Source organism: Podarcis gaigeae, assembly GCF_964106915.1.
Source record: "Podarcis gaigeae genome assembly, chromosome: 5".
Classification (NCBI taxonomy): Eukaryota; Metazoa; Chordata; class Lepidosauria; order Squamata; family Lacertidae; genus Podarcis; species Podarcis gaigeae.
This window is the reverse complement of record NC_139681.1, coordinates 48,881,729-48,895,824: the sequence shown is the minus strand read 5'-3', so window position 1 is coordinate 48,895,824 and position 14,096 is coordinate 48,881,729. Positions and strand designations below refer to the sequence as shown.

Sequence of the window (14,096 nt, the reverse complement as noted above, 5' to 3'; positions counted from 1 at the left end):
CAGAACATTGTTTAATTTCTTTTTTTTTTGTGCATAATTTTTATTGGTTTACAAAATCAAAATACAAACAAACATAACGATTCTCTACATATTCTATAAGAAGATGACTTCCTTCAGTCTTACCACGAATCGTCCATACTACTAATAAACATTATTTCTGCGTTTCTTTGTTTGTAATGCCATAAGTCATTTCCATTTGTACATTTCCTTTTGGACATTACCCTTTACCTCTTACAGAGCATCTTTGAAACCCACCAGAGTTATCTGATCATCAATTAGATTTTCCAGATATTTTGTGAAACTTTCCCAGTCTTTGACAAACCTCTGATCCTTTATGTATCTGATTTTTCCTGTCAACCTGTCCATCTCCGCATATTCTAATAATTTCGATCTCCAATCCTCCAATGACGGTATACCCTCTAATTTCCAATTTTTGGCTATTAAGACCCTTGCTGCTGTTGTTGCATATTGGAATAGCTTATGATCTTTCTTCTTGATCTCCCTTCCCACCAGACCCAGCAGGAACGCCTCCGGTCTTTTAACAAAGGTATATTTTAACATTTTCTTCATTTCATTGTATATACTCTCCCAAAACCCTTTAACCTTTTGGCATTCCCACCACATATGGTAGAAAGTTCCCTCCTTTTCCCTGCACTTCCAACATTTATTGCTAGATCCGTACATTCTTGCTAGTTTTGCAGGGGTCAGATACCAGCGATAGAACATTTTCATTAGGTTCTCTTTTAATAACACACAGGCCGTGAATTTAAGGTGTTGGTTCCAGAGTTTTTCCCACTCTTCGAAATAGATATTGCGACCCAGATCTCTAGCCCAATGTATCATTACTGCCTTAACTTCCTCGTCAACTAGGTTCCAATCCAATAATTGTTTATACATTTTGGACAGAGTTTTTGTATTATTTTCCAAAATCTCGTTTTGAAATCTAGAACTCTTGTCAGCATAAACTTTATCTTTAACATCTTTCCTAAACATTCCGTTTATCTGATGGTAATGCAGCCAGTCATACACTTGGGACTTAACCTGGTCGTACGGCCTCATTTTCCACTTTCCTTCCTCCTTCATTAATAGTTGCAGAACATTGTTTAATTTCTAATCATGTTCCAGACCGTCACCATCCTTCTGACTCCAAGCAGTGTCTGTAATGTTTCTGCCCTCTCTTCCTCTCAAAATACTTATTAACTCTTCCTGACATTATCTGAACCTCTGGCTGTGGGCCACCTACCAGTAAACTAGAGGATTTTGGCTTTAAGCTGATTTTAGTTCAATTAGAATAAATTGACTTAAATACAATACTCTGTAACTGGATTCCGGATTAGACTGTGGGCCGTTTCTGTGATCACAGCAGCATTTTTTCCCCTCCAGTCAATGTAATCAAGGCTGATTTGGACTGTATTTGCTTCCCACCTTCTACATACTGAAACCTCTTTATGCAGAAGGGGTCTCACAGAGAACATAAACAGCCAACCAGCATGTGCAAACCCTCCCTGCTTACCCGTTTTGTGAATCCAATGTATTGTGAGACTACCAAACAATTCCTGCATATTATTTAAAGTTTAGATTAGCGAAAGACTTCACCAAATAGGTATTCTCAGATTCTGGTGTCTGTCATCAATTAGTTAGTCAACAACCGTAAGAAAAAAGAATCACTGCTGTAGCTGTTGTGAAAATGTTCTCTAAATTGGCTGCAAACTGAAACTCTGGAGAGAGACTGGCAATTCTCCCCTGTTGACTGATACAATTAAAGCATCACAGGTCTGTTCCTCTCTGGCTGCTGGTGAAGCTACTGATAGTGTATTAGACAAGATGGCAATCTTTAGGTGGCCGGGAGATAGGGTGCTTTATTCCTCCAACTACTGAGCTGAATTCACACAAACTCCGTCTCCTACTCCGTCTCCTGCCTCTAAAAATAAATGAACGAATCTGCTGTTGCTTGGCAGGCTACAAAATGTTGCCTTGATACAGCAGACTTTTAAAGATGATGACAGTGATGATTTCTTTATCTCATCTTTTCTCCCAGATCCACAGGGGAGCTCACATGCTCCTGGCACAGTAAACCTTTGGGGTAGGCTATGGCCAGGGTTAGTGATTGACCCAAAGTCATCCAGTGAGAATTGTAAGCACCCAGTTTTAGAATATACAATAAAACAATCCCTTTTAAAACAACACAGTAATTAAAACAGGCGATCCAGTCTGAGAGCTCAGGGGAATGGCTGCATAAACAAGTGTGTCTTCAAAAGACAGCAGAATGCCAATATAGATAGGGCTTTTCATATATCAACAGGTAGTGCATTCCACAGCATCATCAGTGATAAAGCCCACCTCTGCATCACAACAAACCATTAGCCAGAAATAATAATCATCATCATCATCATTTATTTGTACCCCTCCCATCTGGCTGGGTTTCTCCAGCCACTCTGGGTGGCTTCCAACAAAGACCAAAAATACACTAAAGATGTCACACATTAAAAACTTCCCTGAAGATGTCTTCTGAATGTCAGGTTTATCTCTTTGACATCTGATGGGAGGGCGTTCCACAGGGCGGGCACCACTACTGAGAAGGCCCTCTGCCTGGTTCCCTGTAGCTTTGCTTCTCGCAATGAGGGAACCGCCAGAAGGCCCTCGGTGCTGGACCTCAGTGTCCGGGCAGAATGATGGGGGTGGAGACACTCCTTCAGGTATAGTGGGCCAAGGCCATTTAGGGCTTTAAAGGTCAACACCAACACTTTGAATTGTGCTTGGAAACGTACTGGGAGCCAATGTAGGTGCTTGCTTTCTAACCTGTAATAAGGAAAGAGGAACTATGGGCTATTATAGTCAACTCCTGCCTCCCTTTTGTGAGCCTCTTATACTGACCTTTACAGTATGCCGAAGACCTTGTGCCATCAATTTTCCCTGTATTTGCTCATGGCTTTGCATGTAGCTTGCCTGAAGGAAAAGGCTGGAAGGCTGATATTCACAAAAATGCAGAGAGGCATCACATCTTCCCAACCACCTGCTGTGATATCCAGCGTGATTTGAAGGTTTTCTTTGCTGTTAACACCTTGGAACAGAGATGTGTGCTATTCATCAGGATTTAAAAATCAATATTTCATTTTGTAACAGGAAAACAGGCCACGTTCTCCATCCCAGACATGTGCTAAGTGTGGTTTGCACTTTTCATTCAGGCTATCAGAAAGGGCTTGCTAAATCCAGGATAAGTGGGTGACTCACTCATTTCCAATGTTTCCTGGACACCAAGGAATAAAGAGACACCCCCCCCCAAGGCCTCGGTTCCAGTGAGGGCCACAAGATTACTGATAGTAAAGACTTGCAGCAGAGAGAAAGGTAGCATGCACAAGAGCTAAAATGGTTACTGCAGGCATACACTCTTAGTCTGAGGCAGCAAATGCTCAGCCACCACTGACCTCCAGCTAAAAGAGAAACTCATCCTTGCTGGGATTCCAGGATCAGTTTAAGAACTAGTTTGGGCTCCTCATAGCTGCACATGTCTCACAGGAGGACAACCCATGTCTATCATAACCCCTTGCTCCTTTGAGTGAGTGAGCCCAGCAGTCCTCAGGAAGGTTCAGGAAGGAAGTGTCCATTCTCCAAGTCAACATAAGAAGAGATGGAGAGCCTGCTAGGTCATGTCAGTGACCCATCTAGTCCAGCATCCTGTTCTCCCAGTGGCCAACCAGATGCCTGTGAGAAACCTCCAAGCAAGGTGCAAGTATAAGAGCAGTCTCCCTTTCTGTGGGTTACAGCAACTGGTATTCAGAAATCTTACTGCTTCCAACTGAGGCATTTATTCATGGCATAGAGCCTATGCATTAAGGGCACACCTATCCACTTATCCATGAATGTCTGAGGGAAAGTTTTGTTGATGTTGCCAGTGTCGTTTTAAAGTGTTGTCTGTTTCTCACAAGTAGCTGAACCCAGATAGACATGATTTCCACCGGGGAAGAGCAAAACATGGGAATACCTTTGGCTTTTTTCAGCTTCTGTGCCCCCTAAACACGGCCCAATCTGATGAGGCTGCTCTTCTTTCCTTTATCACAATTAGGCTACAAAAAGCCTGCCTTTCCTGTGTGCCTTGTGGTAAGACTTAAAAGCCAGCTCTAAATATTTCCCCTTTTAAAAAATCCTATATTAGGAGTTTGAAACAAAGAAGACAGGGGGAAAGGCTTTACTAAGGATTATAATGACTGTTCTATAAACTCTGGAGAATTGTTATGTGGACTTACATACAGTATACTCACCTTTGCTTTGTTAGATTTCATGGAGAAAATGAACCAGAGTGAGAGAGAACCTTGGGGATAGAGTTGTGTTAGCTTTAAAATCCACTTCCCTATCCCAGCAAAACCAATTCCCCCTCTTATCCACCTGCATAACAAGCTCCCACATCCAAGAGGGTTCAGGCTGATGTCAAGAGTTTGCCTGACATAATAATTCAATAACCAGTGATTTGATAACCAATTTAGCAGCCACAGAAGTGGTTTGTGGGTATGAAAATGTTGAGAGGACTACTTGACCTGACATGGGAGATCTGTGATTCACATCTCAAAGGTCCTGCTATAATAAATGACCCTGACTGAGAATAGCCTAGAGTATGTTTCATAACCATACTAATTTAATATGAAATATTTAATTCCCATTCTTGCCCATCCAATAATACTTCACCTTAGCAACACCTTAGATCAAGATTGGAGTACCACCTCCACCCCACCCCACCAAAAACAAATCCTTGATCATTGTTCATGCTGGCTGGGACTGCTGCGTTAGGCAGCAGCAACATCTATAGGGCCAAATATTCCCCATCTCTGCCTTAGATACAAAACCAAATATCATTAACATCTATTGAAAGTGTCTACCATTCACAGGGAACATTGCCAGTGGTTAATAGTAACCCAGTAATCCAGAAAACAGTTAAGAATATGCATTACTTTCTGAACTGTAAGAGAAGTGTGTCTTCCCATAATTGTATGTCATTGCTCATGCCCTGAGGTTATTTGTATGTGTGTTAACAAAATCGTACAGATGGCACTATTCTCTTGGCTAATGGCAAATTTCTAATAAAATTTGCACACTCTTAGAAATCAAAAGGGTGTTTTGTTTTAATGTAGAGTGCAAGGGTAAGAGAAACTTGCTTTTCCGGCACTTGCCACACTGAAATCTATTATCACTCAATGCAAATCCAGTTGATTTCTCACTGTTCAAATATATATCTGACAATGAGACCTGGATGCAGGTCTTGTATCACTTACATTCTGTCCTGGTCTTCTATGTCGTCTTAAAGTTCATGTAAACATCCAGTTTAACTTCTGGTATGTGTTTCAATAGGGTGTCATTTTATCAGGTAGAAATCACCACCGTTGTGCTTTTTATTTCACAATCACACAAACAACATATGTATTCCAAGATAATGTGATCAAGAGAGTCTTGCTTGAAGTCTAATGTTCGGTAAACCATGTCTACGCTGCTCAGATCTGATGTGCAAATTTGATAAGCGTGAGAGACAGAATTCAGCATTTAATATCTCCAGGCAATTGCAAATCATGAAAACAGTATAAAGTGCAGAAACCTCTGCAAGTGTAGCTTGAAATGCTGGCATTTCCCTGCAGTCTGAATATGACTCCGTTGTCATAATTAGTTATAAGCTATGTATTATACATGCAGAACTTTAAGACATAAACTAGATATCAATGACATTCACATCCCTTATAAACAATGTTCTGCTACACTGTGACAAAGCAAGAAGTGAAATTCCTACACCCACACACTTTCACTGATACTGATTTAAGGTGAAATGTTCTTGTTGTTTTTTAAAAAGCCAACTCTTAATTTCTATTCTCCCCCTTTCAGTGTTCCTTTCTCCCCAATCCATCCATCTGCAGAGTACGCTATGAATTTACTTTACATCAGTGGCAGCCAACATGGTGCCCTCTAGCTCTCCAGCCTCCATTATCTCTGATCATTAGCCTTGCTGGCCGGGGCTGATAAGAGTTGGATACCAACACATGTCACATTGCATGGAGTCATGGTTTTTGCCAGCCTACAGCGTGCTGTTATTTGAAACTTTTATTTTGCATCTAGACCTTAGAGGCTCAGGATGATAGACCCAAGATCAGCTGCAAAATCAGCTGTAGGAAAAGTGATCAGATCACAACACTTACAGTCACACTTTGCCCAGAAGGAGCTACTTTTCTATGCCAGACCACTAATTTCTTAAGCTCTTCTCTAAAGCTATCATGGAGCCAGGCATATATGAAGGGGTTGTAGCATGCCGAACTCATGGCAAACCAATGGCAAACCAGCTGGACCAGGCTGAAATAATAAGGATCAATTGCATTTATGTTAATGTCCCGGATGAGATTGAAAGTGTGGAGAGGAAGCCAGCACACCCCAAACACCACTACTACCATGACCAGCAGGCAGAATGTCCTCTTCCGCCTGGCTCTGTCCCAGTCTGCCTGAGTCTGAGTAACACACCCTGGCACAACCCTGTTCTTCAGCTTGAGAAAGATCTTGAAGTAAGAGATCAGAATGGCTAGCAAGGGGAAGAGGTAAGTGATCAGCAGCAGGCACAATGCATAGGCTTGTCGCTGGCGCTCTTGCTCCCCCCAGAATTCCTCGCACAGGATGACACCCTGTTGATGCAGCTCCACATAATAGGTGTGGGCCATGGCTGGTAACGCCAAGCAGCAGGAGAGAATCCAGATGAAGAGAACCATGTAGGCACTGAGCTGCAGAGAGATCCGGCGTCGCAGGGGGTGCATGATGACTATGTACCGGTCCACGGAGATGGTGGCCAAGGTGAAGATGGAGATATAGACTGTGACCGGCTGCATGAAGTAGACAAAGTAGCACATTGCGCTGCCAAATATCCAGCCGCGTGGCTCGAAAATGTAGGCGAGAGTCAGGGGGACGCAGGTTGTGCACATGGCCACATCCGAAAGGGCCAAGTTCCCAATGAGGAAGTTGGTGACGTTGTGCATCTTCTTCACACGCAGGATGACGTGAACCAGAAGGCAGTTGCCTACCATCCCAATAATGACCACACCTGTGTACATCAGAATGATCAACAGCTTCAACCGTTGCACTAGCTGCAAACCATGGAAAACCATCACGGTCCCATTCATAGCAATGTTGTAAGCCACGGGAGTGAAGTTGGTCGGAATGGTACCCGAACCTTCAAAGAGCTCAGACATTTGGCCTGCAGGATGATAAACCATAGATATTAGTGAGTTCTCTGTACCCATTGTTACAGTGTTTAGTTAAAGAGCATCTGTAATTCAAAATAGTACATCTATGTTTACAACCTCAATAATGTCATTAATATTAATGTAATAGGGAGAAATGTATAGAAATTGATTTAATTTTGTCATTTGATTATTGCCAATTTTTGTCAGGAACAAGGGAGAGCAGAAGGGGAAGGGATATGAAGAACTGTGGGTGAATACGCTTTTCCATATAAAAGAGGCTATAAAAATTCTAGGCTTTGGGAAAAGATGAAAAACAGCATGCACATTTCAGCATAATAAAACATTTTTCATCCTCTGATTTCTGAGCCTTTAGCAAGCAAACACCCACATATTTCAAAGGATTTCTATAGATCCCTAGGAGCTGCAAACTTTATTTAAAAATGAGGGAAGGCATGAGAGTCACAAAAAAATGCAGTTGCTATATTAGATGTGGCAGGCACAATCATCTCCCCTTTCCTTGCTATATATTCAATTATTTTGGGCCCAAAACTGATAATGTAGAAGACAGGGTGGGTGGACAAGATTAGAAGGAAATTGGGGACAAATAACTAGGCCCAAGAAACTGGCTCACATTAGGTGGAGGTGGAATTTAGAATACAATTTCAGTTACCCTCCTCTTGCTGGATCTTTTTGCCTCTGGAATCTCCACACAGATATCTTCTGCAACTTCACCAGCTGTCTTTCTTCTAGTTGATGAAACGCTGGACTATCTGGAAAAATAGCTAATAGACTTTAGCTACAGATTCTGAAACCATGGGCACTGAGGTCAACTTCCCCAAGACAGGTCTCTTTGCAACTGCTGCTAATCATTACGCACCTTCTGGCTGAGCCATCTACAAAACGGACTGATGAAAAATGTGCCAAACCTCCATGCCTGCCAAGCCCAATCCTGTAAATTCTTCACTGCTGGGGAGAAAATAATTTAATCACCTCCAGTACATAAAGCACTATCATGCAAAAAGCTGTTTGAATACACTACAGAACTTCCAGACAGAACTGATTAGGAATTAAACTGGACTGTGACGATATTTCTGATTGGCATGTGCATGCCTGATACATGTTCTTTCCCTAGTAGAGAAAACTGACGCCATGTTCCTAATGTCCAATAAGTGATGGGGGAAGTCTGAAATGCCTTGCAGGAAGAATGATGAGGTTGCCTATTTGAAAATAGTTGGTTTTTGACTAGGTCTCAATATCGCAAATGAGTTAATCAGATATCAAAAACAGGTGATTGGCAAGAAGGGTTTGTCTGTTTTTAAAACTGATTGGCTGTTCTGCAGAAAGGATAAATCTGGAATAAATAGGGGGAAATATGGGTTGGAATTTTTATGCCTCCAGAGTTGTGTGGTTGCTTACATGCGCTGAAGTGATCCCACTAATAAAAACTTGCATGTAAATACCTTGTATTTGCGTAGTTTTCTTTCTCATCAGAGAGAATGAGGAAGTTCAGACTGAACTCTTTGTACATCAGGGAGTCCTACGCAGTCTGTATCACACCAGATATAATCCATACAGGTTCTATGGGACTAACCACTGGACACGTCTTCCCTCATCATTCTTTTTTAAGCTGGTCCTTCACACATTCTGGAGTCCACTTCTCATCACCCTACCCAAGTCTCCATAGCCCTCAAAGTGAAATAAGATGAACACTTTGAGTAAAAATATATATAAATAAACAGCCCTCCAAAATTGTGATGGCTCTTCTACAAGCAGAAGTGCAACCTCCACCTTCTGAGGCACATGCATTTAACAGACAGCTGAAATTATGGGAGGGGGGACATTTATCTCTCAGAGGATAAATGTGGGGAAAGGTGGTGATAATATAATTTAAGTTTTTACTGGGGATTGCAGAGACAATGAGGCAATCAGATAAAGAGAACACACTGTTGATTACAAGAGCAACGCAAGTGAATGCAGGTTTAGAGAAGCTCATGAACTAAGGGGATATTTATTGATCACATATATATGCCTCTCTGTTCAAAAAGAGCTGAACAAGATCTCAGTGCCTCTGAGCAAGAGCACCATACACAATAAGCTGCATGCAACTGATGCTGAAAAACAGGCAATTATAATATGCACTTACTACTAGTCAGCAGAAGAAATCAACTAAGTGGGATTCACAGCTTCTACATCTTTTACCCTACCTTTGCTTGGGTAAGCTGTCTTATTCACTGCAAAGAAGAGGCAGTCCAGGAACTGGTATCACTGTCTTCCCGAGTCAATACGCTTTGCCTGGCTTGTGAAACCAGCCAAACTGTTTGATGAGCAAGAGTTTAAAGGGACAGAGGTTGATTTTGCTGGCATATCATGTCATTCCCCTCCCCCTTTTCTGTTTACTTTTCAAATGGTAAGAGTTCATTGGCTGGAGCGCTGAGACTCTTTCCCCCACTGCAATACCTCTTGATTTCAGAAATCTCTCACGTTTTATTCCAATACTTCATTTTCTTGAGGGGAAATATATGCATGTAATAGAATTTCTATATTAATTAATCCTCAGTGTATTCTATCATCTATCCCCCATCCCCAAATGCATGATTCTGGGTACTGAAAGACCTAAAACTATTTAGAAATATTTAATTAGAATCCTTAAAACATTTCATATACTGAGGGTTACTAAGTACACATGCTTTAGGGAACTCGTTTTTATCTGCCAGTTTTCAGAGAAGGTAGAAATATCATAGAGGCATTAGAGCTGATAGTACAATGGAGAGGTAAGTCAGTGTCTCTGTCAAATCCCGCATTGACAGATTCAGGATATACAAGCTGTGGATGCTCTCCATGGTGCTGAAACAACCAGTGAGCTAGTACAGAATGTTCCACGCTTCCAACAGAGGTTCTGACAAATATATGCTGAATCACCTGTCCACAACTACTTTAAAGCACCCCCTTAGTTGGAATTGTTATATTGTTATTATAGAAACTATGTTTTTATAAGTAACTAAAGATACTTCCCACCCCTCACCTCAGTACTCCCATAGGATGGATAATAGTATAAGGTTTTTCCATGACTTTTAACATTGTCTCCAAACTGGTTAATAACTAAAACTTTGGAAGGGTAATTTCATCATGGCTAACAACAATAGGAACCTAATTGTACTCTGGAATCATAACATTCACTCTTTCAAACATCACCAGATCCACTGGTCATATGTTATTACTGTTGTTGTTTTATATTTTACTTCGAACCAAAGTTTCAAAGTGGCTCACATCAAACAATAAATATCCAACCAACAGCAACAGCAGCAATAAATAAATAAATAATCAATCAATCAATCAAGGTGGTCCAGAAACTCAGACGAAAGTTTTAATTGAATTCATTGGTGTTAGTGGCTTGGAGTCCAAAAATTTCTATACTGCACAAAATTCTTTCAGACAGAAGAAAATGAGCATTTTGTGAATTCTGGCAAATAGATATTGGTACACAGTTCAGTAAAGCTTTACCCACAGCAAAGAAGAGTACATGCCTTTTAGCTTACTCCCTTTGTCTCTCAGTAATGCAGATGTAGGGGTACGTATGACACCTTATATCTGTATGTGAGGAGCAATTTTTTAAATAAACAAAATCCTATTTATTTATTATTTTATATACTGTCCTTCATCTGAAGATTACAGGATGGTTCACAACAAAAAAAAATACAAAATTAGAACACAAAATTCATGATAAAAACAAGAAGAAAAACAAACCAATAACCCCCCTCCCACATTCTCCACTTTGATCTGCTATTCTGTTCCTGAGCCATTCTATATAAAATGAAGCTCTGTGTTGCCCAATTCACTACAAAGTGAAATCTAGAAATAGCTCTAACTTTCCCCCTTTTTGGCCAAATTGTTTAAAATTTGCAGGCACAGGAGTCTCTTCAGAATGGATTAAGCCTACCAAATTTCTGCCAAATGGTTTTTTGTGGGGAGGGCAGCATTTGCTTGCTTTTTCTTTCCTTAATATAATCAAGAGGTGGTCAAGTGGTGTGTATAATTGCTTGCACATTTTTAGAAGCTTTGTCATTTCACCCCACAACCTTAGTTTCCAGTGCCCTCCACTAGACGTATGAAATTACTGACAAATACTGTAGACAATACTGAACTACATGGCCTAGTGGTCAGACTCAGTATAGAGCAACTTCCTGTGTTCCTATGTTCCTAAGGCATTAATGGGAGCCTGTGTATCATCACACACAAAAACCCCAGAATTAGGTAGAATGCTATAATTCACTCTGCCTTGATCTATCCATGGCTCGAAGATGGTAACTACTCCTGTGGCAGAAGTTCATATACTAAAAACCTCTATCTCCAACACTTGGCAGAGTTATAAAGGTCACTGCTTATGACCAAAGAAATGACACTCTCATTGACTTTAAAGAAACTGGGCAATAATAAAAGCTAAGCATGTCTAGTCCATTTAGCTACACATCCATCAAACAGACAAGATTATAATACTTCTATCGCATTTTTTGTTCATTCCCATATCCCCCTGTTGTATCAGCTTTAATTGCCATTGTTTTATTCATAAAAGCTTCTTGTTACCATTCTATACAGATACACTTCATGATACAAAGATCGCATTCTGAGCCCTGTCTATAGAACTCTGTATACTTCCATCAGCTGCTTGATTTAGCAAAGCAAATGTGTGTTAATAGGGAGGGGAAAGGGACAAATACAATAGAAAGAGGGCCGTGAGTTACTTTCAGTTATGTCAACGTAAATCCAGAGTAATGATATCATTTTACAGAAAGAAGCATACAATGGTACAGATCATTTCACATATCCCAGCAGAGCTGTTTCACACTTAGGTGAACAGTAATGACCGAGTCAAATCCCCGGTGTTTATGAGCAGATTAGTGGAAGAAATTGCTTCACAGAATAGGCAGGTTCCACTAACATATGTATATTGATTTTGGATTTGTGAATCATTCTGATGTTAATGAAACTGCATCAGCAAATTAAGTTGGGATTTTATGTCCCTTGGGAGAAGTGCTGTCTCAGACGACAGGGAAATGTACTTATTGGATGCAATCCTTGTTGCTATTCTATGTAACGTTAGGAAAATTTGAATTGATTCTCATGTTTTTAATTCGCATGAGCCAAGATGGGGAGGAAAAATTTTGAAGCTTTTATACAATAATTTCGTTTTCTATTCCAATAAGTCATTGTATTTTTGCCTCATATTGGGTCTGAATTCTCCTTTATGTGTGGTGGGAAGCAGGAGTGTGACTTGCCTCTGATGCAACCAGACATTCGCATAGGGATGTTTCACTCCAAAGGGACCTGTGCATAAGCCAATGCAGGTAAGATCAGATGGAAGTGGCCAAGGAGGGGAGCAATCAAACATGGGTTGTGCAGTTGCCCAAAAGACATGCCACTTAACTCAGGGAAAGCCAATGTGGAACCCCCCATATGATGTTGAACTATATCTCCCATCCAGCCCAGCTAGCATGACCAGTGGATCAGGGATGGTGGGAGTTGTGTTCTAGCAGCATCCAGAGGGTGCCATGTTGGCTAACCTTGACCTGGCTACTCAATCCTTGATGTCTTGCAGCTGAATGTGTGAACTGACTCCGATGAACATGTAGTGTATGGTCCAGTGTTGATTTGACCATGAGAATCACTTCATGAGCATACATGTTCAAACTGGTCCAATATCACAGCCTGTTCATCTGTGACCATTCCTATTTGGAATACCACACTTTCCTTTTTCTTTGTGCAGTTTTCTTCATCCTGATTTGCTTCCTTTGGCCTGCAGTCGTTGGAATATTTCCTTTTTCTTTTTGCAAAATTATATAATGCACCTGTGGCAATCATGAGTACTGAATAAAGATGACGTTACCCCAGTGCTCACAATCTCCAGAGCAGCCATTTCACCTTGTATTCTTTCTTTCTTTTAATACTATCTTCCATTTCAAGTTTGCACAGCAACCACAATGAAACAAGGGAACTTCTCCTGAATCCCAGCAACAAAACATTTACAATCCAATGTCAATTAAAGATGCCTGCATTCCTGACCACAGCAGTCATTTGAGTATGCTTAAGCACTACTAAAACCAGAACTGGTTGAACATCCTGTTTGGAGCAGTGTTTTTCTACAGCAGTAAGGGGTGTGGTGGTGTCAGTAAACTCTATCCTTATAAATCTGTCCAAACTTTAATTTAAGAGCCAAAGATGATAGCCCACATGGAAAATTTACTCACATAGCTATTGTTAGCTTTATTCTGCAAGCTGCTGCATATCTTATTTACATTGCATCTTCTGATACAAAAATCATCAATTTGACTACTGAAAAGAGCTATGCATGCAAGAGAGGCTTATTACTCCACATGTAGTCATTGTACAAAGACCTTTTCCATTTGGGAAAACTGGGACTCAGTAAAGTCAGTAAAGCAAGAAATTGAGGAGGGGGAGAATGTAATGGTATTTTTTTTAAAAAAGAAAAGAAATAGCACCCAGTTCTTCAAGGGGCTTTTCCAGATGACATATTGTTTGAGCATTCATCTTTATTTCCTTACTAAAGCAGTATTTAGATTTTCAGGCATAGTCACCCCTACTGATGGGATGAAACGACCAATTTCAGAATGACAGCTGCATTAGTTTTCTTGCAAGGGCCGTTTGGGAGTATGTACAATAGGAATTGTTGGAGAAGGTGCAGTCACATAAATGCCCAGGAAAGACCAGGATGGAGAAAATGTCACTAGCAAAGATCCTCTTATCCCGAGGTAGTGATGAGGAAAGGTTTCAGCCCCTACAAATTTTCAGGGATACAATTGAGATTTCTCCATTGACTTGCACAGGGGAAGGCATAGATCCACTTGAAAAATGTCCATCACTCCCCTAGACTGCTGTGAT

General features: G+C 40.8%; 1 protein-coding gene across 2 annotated transcripts; it reads right to left on the bottom strand.

Annotated features, from left to right (window-relative positions):
* Positions 1 to 5,469: 5,469 nt before the first annotated feature.
* Positions 5,470 to 9,500, bottom strand: LOC310844552 (prolactin-releasing peptide receptor-like). 2 transcript variants are annotated; one of them, XM_083738644.1, is made up of 3 exons: positions 9,346 to 9,500; positions 7,873 to 7,972; positions 5,470 to 7,213 (listed from the first exon to the last, which is right to left on the bottom strand). In XM_083738644.1, the coding sequence occupies exon 3, from the start codon at positions 7,206 to 7,208 to the stop codon at positions 6,156 to 6,158; it is 1,053 nt and encodes a 350-aa protein (XP_083594770.1). In that variant the 5' UTR covers positions 7,209 to 7,213; positions 7,873 to 7,972; positions 9,346 to 9,500; the 3' UTR covers positions 5,470 to 6,155. The 2 variants fall into 2 exon arrangements, with proteins under 2 accessions (XP_083594770.1, XP_083594769.1); XM_083738643.1 differs by having other exon boundaries at positions 9,407 to 9,500.
* Positions 9,501 to 14,096: the final 4,596 nt, after the last annotated feature.

Bases quoted from the DNA above. Each gene is read 5' to 3' on its own strand.
- LOC310844552 (XM_083738644.1), bottom strand. From the start codon at position 7,208: ATGTCTGAGCTCTTTGAAGGTTCGGGTACCATTCCGACCAACTTCACT.